This window comes from Aquarana catesbeiana, linkage group LG02, assembly GCF_042186555.1.
Source record: "Aquarana catesbeiana isolate 2022-GZ linkage group LG02, ASM4218655v1, whole genome shotgun sequence".
NCBI lineage: Eukaryota > Metazoa > Chordata > Amphibia > Anura > Ranidae > Aquarana > Aquarana catesbeiana.
Window position 1 is genome coordinate 47,750,047 of NC_133325.1, and position 17,337 is coordinate 47,767,383.

Genomic DNA, 17,337 nt, shown 5'->3' on the forward strand with positions numbered 1-17,337 from the left:
GTGTACGAGGCTTCAGGGTTTGTTCACACTATCGCATTTCGGTAAACTTGGGTAACGTGCCATGCATGCCTTAGTGGTTCACTTTAAATGGCATCTCAACACAGGTCTATAAACCAACTGTGTTACAGCTCCAACACATGCACTGCAAAAAAATACACCATGACCATTTTTATGGCTGTTAAAGCCAAAACCTTCTTTTTGAACCGGTCTCCTATTCACCTGGAAAGCCACCGAATCTCCCTTCGCTGTGGGGGAAGAGACAATTCGTTGCTCTGGCTAGTGAGGGAGTGACTTATTTAACCACTTGCTTACAGGGCACTTAAACCCCCTCCTATCCAGACCAATTTTCAGCTTTCAGCGCTGACGCACTTTGAATGACAATTGCGCGATCATACAACACTGTACTCAAATGAAATTTTTATCATTTTTTCCCCACAAATAGAGCTTTCTTTTGGTGGTATTTGATCACCTCTGTGGTTTTTATTTTTTGTTAAAAAAATGTAAAAAGACCGAATTTAAAAAAAAAATAAATTTTTTTTTTTATATTTTGTTATAAAATTTTAAAAAGGGTAATTTATCTCCTTCATTGATGTACCCTGATGAGGCGGCACTGGTGGGCACTGATAGGTGGCAGTGATGGGCACTGATGGGTGGCAGTGATGGGCACTGATGGGTGGCAGTGATGGGCACTGATCTGGTACATTGATAGGCAACACTGCTAGGTGGCAATAATTGGCACCACTGGTGGGCATTGATAGGTGACACTTGTGGGCATTGATAGTTGGCACTCATGGGCATTGATACGTGGCACTGGTGGGCACTGTGGGCACTGTCAGGTGGCAATGTGTCAGGTGGCACTGGCAGGGGCTACTTGTGGCACAATTGAGGCATTATTACCTCCTCCTCTTCGGGACCCATGTTCCTTGCTAACGAGCCGGTGATCGGCTTTTTTTTCTCCTCGCACTGTCAGCACGAGGAGAAAAAAAAACGATCACAGAGCTTTTGTTTTGATCATGTGATCAGCTGTCATTGGCTGAAAGCTGATCACATGGTAAGGGGCCGGGACCGGCCCCTTACTTGGATCGGTGATCAGCCGAGTCTCAGTGGCTCGGTGATCACATCACGCTCGGTGCGCGCCCTGCAGGGCGCGCGCAGGGCACGTGCACAGGGGAATTCCCGGGAATTAAGATCCGCGCTGTAGCCGTCATTCGGCTATAGTGCGGATATCAAGCGGTTAAAATGGGTAGGTGGTTATGATAGACATCCTGTTGAGTTGACTTCAACGACCGAATGGCTTGTGTGATATAGCCCTTACCCAATAAAGAATTTGAATGTAATTCTGATCAATTGTTTTTAAATGCATGTATCCTATAAGTTTATAGCAAAGAGATTTGCTTTAAAGTGTATCTATTTAGAGCAGGGGTCTCCAAGCTTTTCAACATGAGGGCCACATTATATGTTTTACAAATTTTTGCGGGCTGAAAAAAAAAATTGTTTTTCAAATGAACGAATCAAGCTTGAGCCCATCAGAGTCTCCCTTTACATCAGAGTCTTCATCAGAGCCTCCTCTTACATCAGAGTCTTCATTAGAGCCCCCCCCCCTTATATTAGCCCCCCCTCTTACATCAGAGTACCCTTATATCAGAGCCCCCTCTTACATTAGAGCCTGTATTTACATGAAAGACCCCTGTGAAAGACCCAACCAGGACAGGGGCTTTTGGAGGAGACCAGGGCCAAGACTCCTTCCCACTGATTATGGCCCATGGAGAGAGCAGATCGTTCTCTAAAGATGGACAACCATATGAGGGATGCTGAGAGCTAGGCTTGGATTGCTTCCATGAATAAGGACAATAAAGCTTCCCTTCTGGAGTGAATGGAAAGCTGTAATATTAATCTTGTTTAATGGTCAGAGGAAATATGGTGGCCCTCCTGCAGACTGGGTGGAAGAGACCCCTCCACTTGAGACAGAAATATTTATCAACAATATCCCTCAAGAAATCTATGAAGATAAATTAAGTTCACCTTTTCAGACTGCTGGAACAGTGTATGAGTTTGTCTCAGTTTGTCTCATTGTTGTCACCGAACAGTCTGAGGTGGGGAAGAATCACTGTTTGTTAAGTGTGTCCCATTGTTAGGTGAGTCACCTATTGTTTCTGTCTGTCTGATGATCTCTTGGAGAGGTGATTAATATTGCATCCACCTTACCTTCTTATCAAACTCAGTGGCGGTTGGTGGTCAAAATTTTGGGGGGGCGGCAAGCAGACCTGGTCCCCCCACTCGCACGACCCCCCCCCCCCCCCCCCCGTAGCGCGCGGCTTTCGATAGATCAACGTGGCGATCCACTACACAAACCATTAGCTTACGGTTTAATTAGATCATTGTTTATGTGTATGTTGGCTGTTCCTTAGCTACATTGATTCAATTCCTGTTTACAGTTTGTATTGTTGGGGTAATGTGATCAGGCCCTACCTGATATTGTGTGTGGTATATAAATTCAGTGTGAGTTTCCAATAAAGTTCCAGTTTGCATCTAAGCTAGTGTCGTCTAGATCTTGGGTGCTCAGCTATAATATCGGGTTCCTAGGTTCAGACTGGAGGAAGCTATAAACCCAAGCTGGGTGCTGGATGTTTCTGTCACACCCCCATTACATGATAGGCCCACCAGAGTCCCCCTCTACATCAGAGTTCTCATCAAAGTCAGGAAGAAAAGAGAAGAAAAGAAAAAAAATGGAGCAAGACATTTCTTTCAAGAAAAAGGAATCCTCCTTCGTTGGGAATTCCTTTTTCTTGATAGAATACTAGGGGTGTGGCAACTACACACTGATCTGACATGGTGAAACCCTCTTTTTTTGTTAAGACATTTCTTTGGTGTGGATGAATAATGGCCCAAGGGTGAAAACTATAGGAGCACGAACAGTTCCAAAAAGTTAATGTAAGGAGAAATAATTTAAATTAAGAACAATCTTGATACACTTGTGGCAGCACTTCAAAACAGACTGAAGAGCTCTCTGTAATGATAAGAAAAGAATACCAGAGGGTGCCCACCTAAGTGTAGCATTGGAAGGCCTTTGATGCAAAAAGGCAAACAAAAGAGAGCAAAAGGATGTGGCTACGCCTTTCCGAGCCACCCAGCCCCCTTGCTTAAAGGGGAGCTCCACCCAATTTCCCCTCTCCCCCTCCCTCCACGCAGTCATCTGGGACACGCCACAGGTTGCAGAAGACTGCAGGACCATTCACAATGTGCAGCGCGGCTCGCATATGCACAGTGGGCACCCCGCAAGTTGTCATAGCCGGGTGCCCATAGTTGAAATGCCGGCGACAGGGACAGAAGACGGAGGGAGGGGACAGCTCGGGCGAGCATTGCTGCATCCTACGAGAGGTGAGTGTCTGTTTATTAAGTCAGCGGCTACAGTTTTTCCTTTTAATAAACACAAAAACGAATGGAGCTCCTCTTTAGGGCACTTGAGCAAGGAGCCTGAGTGGCTCAGAAATGCGTAGCCACACCCTTTTCCCCTTCCAGCAATGGCTGTCGTCACTTCTGGTCCAGCTCTGTGCTCATCCATGATCCCTGGCTCCCTGGTCCTTGGCTCCAAGCTTGCCTTCTGGTTTCTTCCATCTGGCCAGCGTTGATGAGGCTGTTTCCTGGAATAGAGGGATCTGCCATCCCAGTTCAGATCCCATGTGGATGGATGTGCTTATGACAGGCGCCATATTTTGCTTTGTGAATTGTTTATTATGTTTTAATCATTAAAGCCTTTCTAATGCTACACTTAGGTGGGTGCCCTCAAGTGTTCTTTCGTTTATCAAAGTCCCCTCTTACATTAGGGGGGGCAGATAAAATCTTGCAGTGGGACAGACTTGGCCTGCAGCAGCAGTTTCGGGACCCCTGATTTAGAATAAAAGGAATAGAAGCCCTGTCAGATATTTATTGCTAAAAACATGAATATGAAGCAAGCCCTCTAAGGACACCATAGTGGCAAAGCATGTCGGGGACATGTCTGTGATCAGACAGTTCCCCCTTCATATTCTTATGCTACGTATGTGGGGACTGGATCCTGGATCTTTCTGTTTGAAGTTTTTGAACAGCCAACTGAGTACCTAATTGTACGTATACATTAAAATACCATCTTGCTATTATGGCTGAAACAATTAGAATCTACCCGCTTCCAGGCCATATTGGTATATTACCAATTATCGCTGGTTGAGTAAGTATATTAACATTGGCTTGGAATCTATGGAAATTCAGCTTGTCCGGGTTGGAATTGCCCAATGCTGCTTGGCCTTTCTGCGTGCTCCAGCTTGCTCGCTCCCATTGCAGTGTCTTGCTTCCAGATGCACTTGCTTCTTTTTTTTTGCATTACAGCTACATCTACATGTGAAATCACTCCAGAGCTGTATACTCCAAGTAGGGAGTGGATACATCTTAATCTATAATATACACTATATTACCAAAAGTATTGGGACACTTGCCTTTACACGCACATGAACTTTAATGGCAGCCCCATCTTAGTCCGTAGGGTTCAATATTGAGTTGGCCCACCCTTTGCAGCTCCAACAGCTTCAACTCTTCTGGGAAGGCTGTCCACAAGGTTTAGGAGAGTGTCTATGGGAATGTTTGACCATTCTTCCAGAAGCGCATTTGTGAGGTCAGGCACTGATGTTGGACGAGACGGCCTGGCTCGCAGTCTCCACTCTAATTCATCCCAAAGATTTTCTATTGGGTTGAGGTCAGGACTCTGTGCAGGCCAGTCAAGTTCCTCCACCCCAAACTCGCTCATCCATGTCTTTATGGACCTTGCTTTGTGCACTGGTCCAAATCATTTGGTGGAGGGGGGATTATGGTGTGGGGTTGTTTTTCAGGGGTTGGGCTTGGCCCCTTAGTTCCAGTGAAGGGAACTCTTAAGGCATCAGCATACCAAGACGTTTTGGACAATTTCATGCTCCCAACTTTGTGGGAACAGTTTGGGGATGGCCCCTTCCTGTTCCAACATGACTGCGCACCAGAATCATTTGGCCTCAACACCAAACGATATGTCTGGAGGAAATGCAATACAGCTCACCACCCAAATAACATCATTCCTACAGTAAAACATGGAGGTGGTAATATCCTGGTATGGGGATGTTTCTCTACAGCAGGGACTGGAGCACTTGTCAGGATATAAGAAAATTAGATGGGGCAAAATACCATCAAAATCTTCTGCCCTCTGCCAGAAAGGTGTCGATGGGAAGAAGGTTTACCTTCCAACATGATAATGACCCAAAGCACACAGCAAAAATTACCACACAGTGGTTGGAGGAGAAAAAGGTGAATGTCCGTGCATGGCCCAGTCAGAGACTTGAAGACTGCAGTCACCATCACATTTAACTGAACTTGGGTACTTCTGCAAAAAAGAGGGCAATACTGCAAAGTCTAGTTGTGCAAAGTTAGCGGAGACATATCCCAACAGACTAAAGGCTGTAATTAAAGCAAAAGGTGGTCCAACAAAATACTGACACAAGGGGGTGATCCTTTTTCCAACTCAGTGATTCTGTTTTTATGTATGTATGAAATGTTAGTGTTATATCTTTCACTTGGGTGTCATTTATAATTTGCACTGAGTAAACACAGTTGAATAAAACTGTGCCGTCTTCATTTAAGGCTGAAAAGCAAAAAAATTTAATTATTTTAAAGAGGGTGATTCTTTTCTTTACCCACTGTAAATGGCTCACACCTATAGCAGGGGCATTATTTTGCTTTGGTCAAAACAAAGTTTGTTTTTATCTACAAGTGCCCCTTATCTGCATAGACAGTTTTTTGGTAAGGATGAACTAACACTTTAAAGAAGAACTCAACTCTAACAAGAGATTAAATAAGTTTTAAAACGCAATAAAACAAGTTAGACATATTTTTTTTGTTACAAAAATACAGTTTTCAACCTTACTTTGTTCATGTTTTCTCTCCCTGCACTCAACACATCCTGTAGACCAGGGGTAGGCAACCCCGGAAAGGTAGAGACCTGAACTACATGGAAGAGATCAGGGATCACAAGGGTGCAGCGTGTTTTTTTTTTGCAAGGGTATGGAATAATGCAAAGGTCAGTAGTAAACACAGTGTAGAGGTCAGGGGTATGTAACAAAGAGTTCAGAACTCACTAGTATCTAACAGAGTACAGGGGTCAGTAGTAAGTAACTCAGCGTTCAGATTTCAGGCGTAAGTAATGCACAGTTTAACGGTCAGTAGTATGTAACAGAATGTAGGAGTCAGGAGGAGTATGTAACTCAGAGTGTAGTAGTATCTAACACAGAGTGCAGGGTCAGTAGTATCTAGCACAAGTGCAATGGTCAATAGTAGGGCTGAGCTTCGAGTTCGCCGAACAGCGAATTTTATGGGGCATTCGCAGCAAATTTGAGCGCCCCATAATGCACTGCAAGACCGCAGTGCATTGCTGTAGGATGATTGGCCAAAGAATACACCTGACCTGCATGCTTTGGCCAATCACAGCACACTCCTCAGCGAGACCCATAATTGTCCAAAGGCAGGGTGCCTTTGCCCAATCATGGCTCAGGGGGACTAAGTCCACGCCCCACACTATATAAGGCTGCTTATTCAGCGCCCCTATAGTGTGTTATAGTGGACGGAGATAGAGAGATTGAGCTAGATTAGGCAGGCAGGTTTGTTAGGTAGTGGCTGTGTATTTGATATATATATACAGCAGCCCTCAAAAAATCCAATCGCCTGCTCGCATTTTGCGAGTGGATTTTGAGGGCTGGCGAGCTATATGGCTGCCTGGGAGTGGGGGGCGAGCACCGCTGGCAGCCTGGGTGGAATGGGAGTCCTTCTCCCAGCGATCGCAGAGGGGAAGAGAGAGAGAAAGACGCCCAGGTGATCAGAGCACAGCGCAGGGAACACAGCAATAACAGTTTTCATTTCAATTGCCGTGTTTCCCACCGCTCACTGTCAGATACAGTCCCTTCTCCTGGTCCCAGGACTTTGATAGACAGATAACCCGTCCAATCCCGGTGACGGGTGATCTGTCAATCAAAGTTCCCCGGTCAGGGGGCGGGGCTGTATATGACGCTGAGCGGTGGAAAATACGGCAATTGAAATGAAAGCTGTTATCGCTGTGTTCCCTGCGCTGCACTCTAATCACCTGGACGACTCACCTGTTCCTCTCCTCCCCTGCCCAGGTAGGCTGCATAGTGGACACAGGCTGAATTGTGGGCACAAGGCTGCATGGTGGGCACACGGCTGCATGGTGGACACAAGGCTGCATGGTGGGCACAAGGCTGCATGGTCGACACAAGGCTGCATGGTGGGCACAAGGCTGCATGGTGGACACACGGTTGCATTAGTGGACACAAGGCTGCATGGTGGACACAAGGCTGCATTGGTGGGCACAAGGCTGCTTTGGTGGACCCACAGTTGCATTGGTGGACACAAAGCTGCATGGTGGACACAAGGCTGCATTGGTGGGCACACGGCTGCATGGTAGGCACACAGCTGCATTGGTGGACACAAGGCTGCATAGTGGGCACACGGCTGCATGGTAGGCACACGGCTGCATTGGTGGACACAAGGCTGCATAGTGGGCACACGGCTGCATGGTAGGCACACGGCTGCATTGGTGGACACAAGGCTGCATAGTGGGCACATGGCTGCATTGGTGGGCACAGGCAGCCTGCATTGGTGGGCACAGACAAAGTTGTTGTTGTTGTTGTTAATATTTATTTTTATAACTTAATTCTGCATAAAACATTTAAGTGTCATTTCATGAGAATTTATGAGAGCGCGTTTAGGGGCGGAATTAGGGGCGGGGCAGCCTGGGGGAACTGGTGGCGAGTAACCCTTGAGGCCTGGCTAGTAGCTCAGGACTTAAAAATTTGTATATATATATATACTCTGCATTCAGCGTAGCCTATATATACAGTGCATTCGGCGGTGTACAGTTTCTAATACAGTACAGGCGGTGTACACAGTATATAATACAGTGTAGTGCAAGTGCTAAAAAAAAAAAAAATACCCATCAAGGCCTCCAAGGAGAGGCAGACGCTCACAGGCCACTAAAAGAGGGCAAGCAGCCTCTGAAATAATATTTAACAGCAGAGACCTAGACCCGAAGGGCCTGGTAAGGACTGGGGGGAAAACCCACGCTGTTTTTTAAAATGATTTTTTATGTATATTACCGGGATCTGGCAATACATTACAGCCGTGAGCAATTTTAAATGAATTTTTTTCCCTTTACAAATGTCATTTTGCTGCGGTACTTTTCTACACATGGGGAAATTGCGCTACTTTACAGACAAAGGGGACCCCCAGGCACGATATTTAAAGGAATGTTTCATTTTTATTGTCTCACTTTAACCATATGCCCACCAGCCGCCGCAGTTATACTGCGGCAGCATGGCTCGGCTGCACAAATCGCCGTCATGGTACGGCCGTACCATAGACGGCCATTAGGGGGCGCACGCGCATCCCCTGCTCACCCACGGAGCCGATGCGAGTGCCCGGTGGTAAACACACAGTTTCCGGTTCTCTGAGGGGAAAACAGACAGCTCGTCTGTTCATACAGAGTATGAACAGCGATCTGTCATGTCCCCTGCACAGTCCCATCCCCCCTTCAGTTAGAACACACAATAGGACACACTTAACCCCTTCACTGCCCCCTAGTGGTTAACCCCTTCACTGCCAATGACATTTTTACAGTAATCAATGCAATTTTATAGCACCGATCACTGTAAAAATGACAATGGTCCCAAAAATGTGTCAAAATTGTCCGATGTGTCCGCCATAATGTTGCAGTCCCAATAAAAAATCATAGATTGCCACCATTACTAGTAAAAAAAAAAATTAATAATAAAAAAGCCAATAATCTATCCCCTATTTTGTAGATGCTATAACTTTTGCGCAAACCAATCAATATACGCTTATCGTGATTTTATGTAATAGAATACATATCGGCCTAAACTGAGGAAAAAATTTTTTTTTTTTATATATATTTTTTTGCGGGGATATTTATTATAGCAAAAACTAAAAAAAATAGCTTTTTTTTTCAAAATTGCTGCTCTTTTTTTGTTTATAGCGCAAAAAATAAAAACCGCAGAGGTGATCAAATACCACCAAAAGAAAGCTATATTTGTGGGGAAAAAAGGACGTCAAATTTGTTTGGGAGCAACGTCGCGTGACCGCGCAATTGTCAGTTAAAGCGACACAGTGCCGAATCGCAAAAAGTGATCTGGTCTTTGGCCAGCCAAATGGTCTGCAGCTTACGTGGGTAAGCATTCTTAAAATCACTGCTCCCGAAAAAAAAACAGCCATTTTTAAAAACTTTTTTTGCATTGATACATGTCCGCTGGGGTAGGACCCCGATCCCCAAACACTTTTTATGACAATAACTTGCATATAAGCCTTTAAAATTAGCACTTTTGATTTTCCACATTTGTGTCCCATAGACTTTAACGGTGTTCGCACAAATTTTTTGTCTGTTCGCAAGTTCGAACCAAACCGGGGGGGAGGGGGGGGGGGGAGTGTTCAGCTCATCCCTAGTCAAAAGTAACACAGAATTCAAAGATCATCAGTGTGTAACAAAGTATAGGGGTCAGGGGTACTGAACAACACATCGAACCTTGAAGCAGATGGGCTACAGCAATCACACCGGGTGCCACTCCTTTCACCTAAGAACAGAAACCTGAGGCTACAATTAGCACAGGATCACCAAAATTAGACAACAGAAGATTGGAAAAACGTTGTCTGGTCTGATGAGCCCCGATTTCAGCTGCGACATTCAGATGGTAGGGTCAGCATTTGGCGTAAACAACATGAAAGTATGGATCCATCCTGCTTTGTATCACCGGTTCAGGCTGGTGGTGGTGTAATGGTGTGGGGGATTATTTATTGGCACGCTTTGGGCCCCTTAGTACCAATTGAGCATTGTTTAAATGCTACGGCCTACCTGAGTATTGTTGCTGACCATGTCCATCCCTTTATGACTACAGTGTCCCCATCTTCTGATGGCTCCTTCCAGCAGGATAATGCACCATGTCACAAAGCTCCAATCATCTCACCACTGGACAATGAGGTCCCTGTACTCCAATGGCCTCCACACTCACCAGATCTCAATCCAATAGAGGACCTTTGGGATGTGGTGGAGATTCTCATCATGGATGTGCAGCCAACAAATCTGCAGCAACTGTGTGATGTTATCATGTCACTATGGACCAAAATCTCTGAGGAATGTTTCCAAAACCTTGTTGAATCTACGCCACCAAGAATGAAGGCAGTTCTGAAGACAGGGGGTCCAACACAGGACTAGCAAGGTGTATCTAATAAAGTGGCCGGTGCGTGTAAGTGGGTGCTGAAGGAACTACCGGCTGGAACCGTGAATAGTCAGAGCCAGAGAAAGTCCACCAGCACATCAAAGATCTCCAGAATGGGTCCAAAGCTTTAATTGGCGATCACATCGTTACAGCAAATAGCAACATTTCTGAGCCTCGCAGGACCCCTTCATCAGGCATGTGACATGCCTGATAAAGGGGTCCTGCAAGGCTCAGAAATGCTGTAACGATGTGATCGCTGAATAAAGCTTTGGACCCATTCTGGAGATCTTTGGTGTGCTGGTGGACTTTCTCTCGTTCTTCTAATGAGAATACTTGCTTAATTGACAAATAATAGGGAATTTCCACCACTTGGGAGAGATTTCCTCTAATTTCCTGTTGTGTCTGTAGTACATGAAGTAACAAGAAATCTCCCCAATGGCCAGACTGAAAAAAAAAATTACATAAAGAAAAACTGCTATGGGATTTGAAGTATATCTCTGAGCAAAACTTTTTTTTACCTTGTTTCACATGGCACGTGGGAAGGGGGAGACCCTCTGTGAAGTTTTTATTGCTGTGTTCCCATTTAGGAGATTCACCCCTGTTTGTCCCGGTGATCATTATCACCTAGACAGTAGTGGTGCGCTGAATGGAAATTTTGGTGCCAAAAACTAAAATTCAGGAAACCGAACCGAAACTGTATATGTACACACATATATATTATATATATATATAAATATTTTATATTTATATATATTTATTTTATATTTATATATATATTTTTATATATAATTGTTATATATTAAATAATATATAATTACTATTAATTAAATGTATTAAATATAACTACTATGAATGAAAATTAATTTTTCGACTTTTTAAATAATAATTTATTGAATTTACATATTTTATTGTCGGCACCTTTAGCGCAAGAAAAACGCATCCCTTAAAAAAATGTTATATATTATATATGTGTCTTCACACTGGTCCCTTGCGCTTCTGTGGTGTTAAAAATCTTGCTTGCTGCATTTTTGGTCAGTTAAAAAAAAAAAAAAAAAAAAGGCAACAAAAACGCACCTCCCCGTTTAAAAAGCAAGAACGCATCAATAACACACTGTGTTATGTTTTTGATGTGGTTTTTAAGTCACATGACCTATATAAAACACATCATAAGCACCGCAAAATTGTGGTAAAATTGCGTCAAAATCGCATGTGTTTATTATTGGCACCCTTTTTCTCTATCAGCAAAATGCCAAAAAACACCATTTTCGGCAGATATGTTTTGGCCGCCGAAATTTCGGTGCTTCTCTACTAGACAGAAAATGGGGGGGGGGGGATTCAAAATTTTTGAACTGTCTCCAGAATAGGAGGTGCGTTGAAATCCTCCAATGGGGAACAGCTGTGGAAGATTTCAACTAATTTCCTGTTGTGTCTCTGGGACAGGAAGTGAAGGGAAATGTCCTCAATGGTACACAGACAGCAAAAAATAAAAGTACATGGGTACTTTTTTTTTTTTTTTAAATTCTAGATAGAGTAGAGAATTAAAAAAAATAAATAAAATAAAATTTTTGGTTTTAGATATATTTTAAAGTGGTGATCCAGAAAGACTAGAATAACCTCTTGAAAACGCTATTGAAATGAAGAGTACGGATTAACGGGCAACTAGCATTAGTCAGAAGGAGAACAACAATGGCAGCCTGCATCATTTTTTGATGACTGGTTTCTTTTATTATAAGAAAAATTGGCCATCTGTTTTACAATAAAAATTCAAAATAAACCCACAATATATGATGTGGTTTTCTGGCAGACTCAAGTCGTAAATCAATACTATTGCGGTAAAGCGTTTTAAAATATTCCTGGTAATTATAAAGTGCAGAGCTATAAAACCCCCAATACTCCAAGTGTAAATCAATATTGCAACTATGATTTGCTACAATTTTTTGTTTTTAAAACCTGAAAATTTTTTTTTATAGCTGTAGATATTTTTTTTTTTTTATGTATGCCTTGGTGCATGGTACCATTACATTGGGACATTGGGGAAAAAAATGACAATGAATCATGAATGAGTGAAAATGGGAATTTACTTATGGTAACAAGGTTTGAATTGCATAATAGATGTATAGTAAACAAAAACAGCAAACATGGGAGACTGATCAATACATGAAATTGGGAACACAAAATCATAACCACTTCTATCGTTTTTCAAAAATTAAAACAAAAAAAATCCTCTTTTTTGAACAATGTAAAAATTAATACTAATGCATTTACAATTAAGTAAACAAACTTAATAAAAGTAAGTCAAAATAAATGCAATGCTTAAGCAATGCTCATTATTAAACTTTCACGATAACAACAATGAAAAGAAATAGCGCTTTAAAAAAATGGTAAAATACTAAAAAGGTGCGTTAAACAAAATAAGGCAAAAAAAAAAAAAAAAATAATAGGATCACTAAGCAAAAAAAGTGTAATTCCCAAACAGCTTAAAAAAAAAAGAAAATGATATTAAACATTTCCTAAAAGAAAATGATAACATATAACACATACAAAATAACAAAAAATAATAATGAATAATAATAATAACAATTATTATACAAATAAATAAAAAAAATAAATAAATAATAGGTGTGAAAGTTATAAAACAGAAAAATGTTGAAAAAAATAGTACATTAAACAGTACCATTAAAAATTATTACCATTAAAGATCACTAAGCATTAGCTTTAACACTAATGGGAAAAAAAAGTGTAATTCCCAAACAGCTTAAAACAAATATGACAATTATATTAAACATTTCCTAAAAGAAAATGATAACATATAAAAAATAACAAAAAATAATAATAAATAATAATAACAATTATTATATAAAATAAATAATTTAATAAATAATAGGTGTGAAATTTATAAAACAGAAAAATGTTGAAAAAAAATAGTACATTAAACAGTACCGTTAAAAAAATAATAACATTAAGTTTCCACTATTGCGACCCCAAAGTTGCACGATTTAGAGTGCGACTTTGAGTACAGCTTTGATCCAACCTTACAGTTTCTGGCTCAAAGTTGCATCAAAGTAGTGCTGGAACCTTTTCAAAGTTGCTGCAACTTTAAGTCACGTAGATTGGGAGCCATTGAAATCAATGGGCTGTGACTTGTCATGCGACTTTGTGTGTCCAAAGCCGCATGACAAGTCGTGCTAGTGGAAATGGAGCCTAAAAGGTGCGCAGATTCCATTTCCTGTTATCCATATTGGTCTACTGTTACAGCATGATTATTGCTCTCATCGTTACGCTAAATGTTTTGTTATTCGCCCTAAGTTCTCTATTTGATGTACATACTGTATAACTGCTACTGACTTGCAAGTCATTGTTCGTACATTTTTATCCCAATATCTGATCGCAGTTACACACTGTATTCCTCAAAAAATTTCAATAAAAAAACTTATTGAAAGAGAAAAACAAAAGAAAAAACAAACAAAACAAAAAAAAAACATTAATTAGAAAATAAAGAACACAAACAAAAATGTAAAAAATAATAAATAACTGCAAATTTTGAAAAATTTGGAAAAATAGTATAGTACACAACACCCTTAAAAATAATAATAATTAGAGAATATAGAACATGAAAAAATATTGAAAAATAATAAATAACTGTAAAAAAGTAAAAAAATTAATAATATTGAAAAATACGAAATTATACGCTACCCTTGAAAAAAAAAACTATAATTATAGAATATAGAACATGAAAAAAATAGCGATAAATAATATATCCAAGCAAAATATAAAATCTAAATAAAGTGAAAAATAGTATATTCCACATTACCTTTTAAAAAATAATAACATTATAATAGAACTATAGGCAAAACTTTTTTTTTCATTTAGGATAGAGCAAGGAAAGGTTATAATCCCCTGCGGCAGGGCCGCCCTTCAGCGCAAAATCACGTACCTGTATGTAATTTTGTTTCCTGGGTCTGGGGTGCGCACCACCGGTGACCAGCTCCCACTGTGACTGGACACAACGGGAGCCAATCAGCGGGTCCCACTGGTCGTTCCCTAGGCAGACAGAATGGCGGTTTTCCTATGTAAACAAGGCAGATCGCCGTTCTGTGAGAAGGGAAGGCAGTGGTCCTGTGTTTCTGGACCATCTCTGTCTTCTTACAGTACAAGCACCTCCCCCACAGTTAGAAAGCACTCCCTAGGGACACATTTAACCCTTTGATCGCCCCTGATGTTTAACCCCTTCCCAAGCCAGTGCGATTAGTACAGTGACAGTGCATATTTTTAGCACTGATCTCTGTAAAAATGTCACTGGTCCCCAAAAGTGTCAGGTGTCCGATTTGTCCGCCACAATGTCACAGTCCTGCTATAAGTCACTGATCACTGATTGCTAGCAAAATAAAAATTTCATAAAAATATCCCATAACTTTTGCACAAACCAATCAATATATGCTTTTTGGGATTTTTTTTTTTCTACCAAAAATATGTAGCAGAATAGATATTGGCCTAAATTGAAGAAGAAATTTGATTTTTTTTTACTTTTTTTTTTTTTTTTTTGGATATGTTTTATAGCAGAAAGTAAAAAATGTTGATTTTCTTTCAAAATTGTCGCTATTTTTTTTGTTTATAGCGCAAAAAATAAAAACCACAGAGGTGATCAAATACCACCAAAAGAAAGCTCTATTTGTGGGGGGAAAAAAAGACATACATTTTATTTGTGCATTACGCTGCATGACCGCACAATTGTCAATAAAGTAACGTAGTGCTGTATCACAAAAAATGGCCTGGTTATGGGGGGGGGGGGGTGTAAACCTTCCTGGGGCTGAAGTGGTTAAATATAGAATATAGAAGATGAAAAAAAATAGCAATAAATAAAGAACTGCAAATAAATAAATAAATAAAATAGAAAAACAGTGAAAAGTAGTATATTACACAGTACCCTTTCAAAAAAGAACACAATTAATTATAGAATATAGAACATCAAAAAATAGTGATAAATAATAAATAACTGCAGACAAAGTATAAAATGAGGGCAGGGTCTGATGACAGGGGTTCTAATCCCTCTCCATTTTGTCCAAAACTAAAGAAAAAGTTTTGCCTTTAGTTATTCTTTAATTCTAGAATATAGAACATGAAAAAAATAGCAATAAATAATAAAATAACTGCAAATATATAAATAAAATAAAATAGAAAAACTGTGAAAAGTAGTATATTACACATTACCCTGTCAAAAATATTTCAATTAATTATAGATCATCAAAAAAATAAGTGATAAATAATAAATAACTGCAAACAAAGTATAAAGCGAGGGCAGGGCCTGATGTCAATGTACAAGCACTGTGTAAAATATGACAATTTGTACCCGTAATAACTAAAATAAATGGAAAAAACGTGAAAAATAGCATATTAAATATAAAATACAGAACATTAAAAAAATGTAATAAATAAAGAACTGCAATAAAATGGAAAAACTGTGAAAAGTAGTATATTACCCTTTCAAAAATAATTCAATTAATTATAGAATATAGAACATAAAAAAATAGCGATAAATAACTGCAAACAAAGTATAAAAACGAGGGCAGGGTCTGATGTGAATGTACAAGTGCTGTGTAAAATATGACAGCACTATATAAGTACCTGTAATAAATAAAAATAAATGGAAAAACAGTGAAAAATAGTTTATTAAATATAGAATATAAAACATTAAAAAATGGAATAAATAAATAACTGCAATAAAAAACTGCAATAAAACAGAAAAAAATTGTGAAAAGTAGTATACTGCCCTTTCAAAAATAATTCAATTACCCATAGAATATAATACATCAAAGAACAGCGATAAATAACTGCAAACAAAGTATAAAAACGAGGGCAGGGTCTGATGTGAATGTACAAGTGCCGTGTAAAATATGACAGTGCTATATAAGTACCTGTAATAAATGAAAATAAATGGAAAAACAGTGAAAAATATATATTAAACATTACCCCTGAAAATAAAAACAATATAAGAACACCAAAAAAAAAGTGAAAAATATTAAATAACTGCAAAAAAAAGGTATAATATAAAAAAGTAGAAAAAAAATAGCTTTCAAATTAAAAAATCTAAAATAATTAGTTATAAAATATAGAACACAAAAATATCAATAAGATAATTTTAAAAACCAGAAAAAAAATTCACAACAACATAAAAATACAAATTAAAAAAGAAACTAACAGACAATAAAATACATTTTTTTTTTTGCAGAAAGCAGGATAAGCGCAGAAGGGAAAGGGTAAGAAATGAAAAGCCCACCTTTCTTCCTCACTGGCATGTTTAGTAATACTCCTCGGACTCCTCACTGGCTGCTGTGGAGGACACAGAGGTGGGTACAACCAGGAGTAGTTCAGGTCTGTATTAAAGTCAATGCCAATGTAAATCAAAGTCCAGCAGTAGGAGCCGGGTGACCCCCAGGGAAGGAAGAGACAGGAATGTTTAGCAGTGTAGTCACCGGAGAATTAAAGATCCAAGAGGAAGGCTGACACCACATTTATTGGATTATTTTAACAGATCAAAAAAAAAAAAAATCTGCATGTAAAATAAAATATTGCCATCTGGATAGTAAATAAATAAAAGCTGCAGAAGTTGTGATAAAGTCATGGTGGTGGTGGGGTGGCAAGCATGGCACTGCCCCCCGGGGGCTGGCAGCAGAGGGGCTCAGGGTGGAGAGGAGATAGGGGGTGGGGGGGGCACACAGACACTGCTTGGCTGTGATATGCCAATGGTGCCAGTCACCAGCTCATCCTATGTGTGTGTAATGTTTGCCAGCTGCAGGGGGGGGGAGGGGTTACAGGGGTGCCATGCAGCCTGGCAGAGAAGGGATTAGGAGGTGGGGGAGCCAATCGTTGCTCCAGGCAGCCATGGCAGGCCGGTGGGAAGGATCAGGCATGTCTGGGGGCAGCAGATCATCATCTCCCCTCCGCTCAGCACACACACTGGAGGAGAAGGGGGCGGGGTCATGTCACACACTGGATGGGGGAAGGGGGCGGGGTCATGTCACACACTGGATGGGGGAAGGAGGCGGGG

General features: G+C 40.5%; 1 protein-coding gene across 2 annotated transcripts in view; it reads right to left on the reverse strand.

Annotated features, from left to right (window-relative positions):
• DLG2 (discs large MAGUK scaffold protein 2) overlaps positions 1-17,258 on the reverse strand; it is a 2,047,541-nt gene extending 2,030,283 nt beyond the window's left edge. Inside the window, exon 1 of one of the 2 annotated variants that reach the window (XM_073612834.1) lies at positions 16,567-17,258. In XM_073612834.1, coding sequence (XP_073468935.1) covers positions 16,567-16,585 — 19 coding nt within the window. In that variant the 5' untranslated portion in view covers positions 16,586-17,258. The remainder of the gene's footprint in view (positions 1-16,566) is intronic. The other variant, XM_073612835.1, reaches the window with a different exon arrangement.
• Positions 17,259-17,337: the final 79 nt, after the last annotated feature.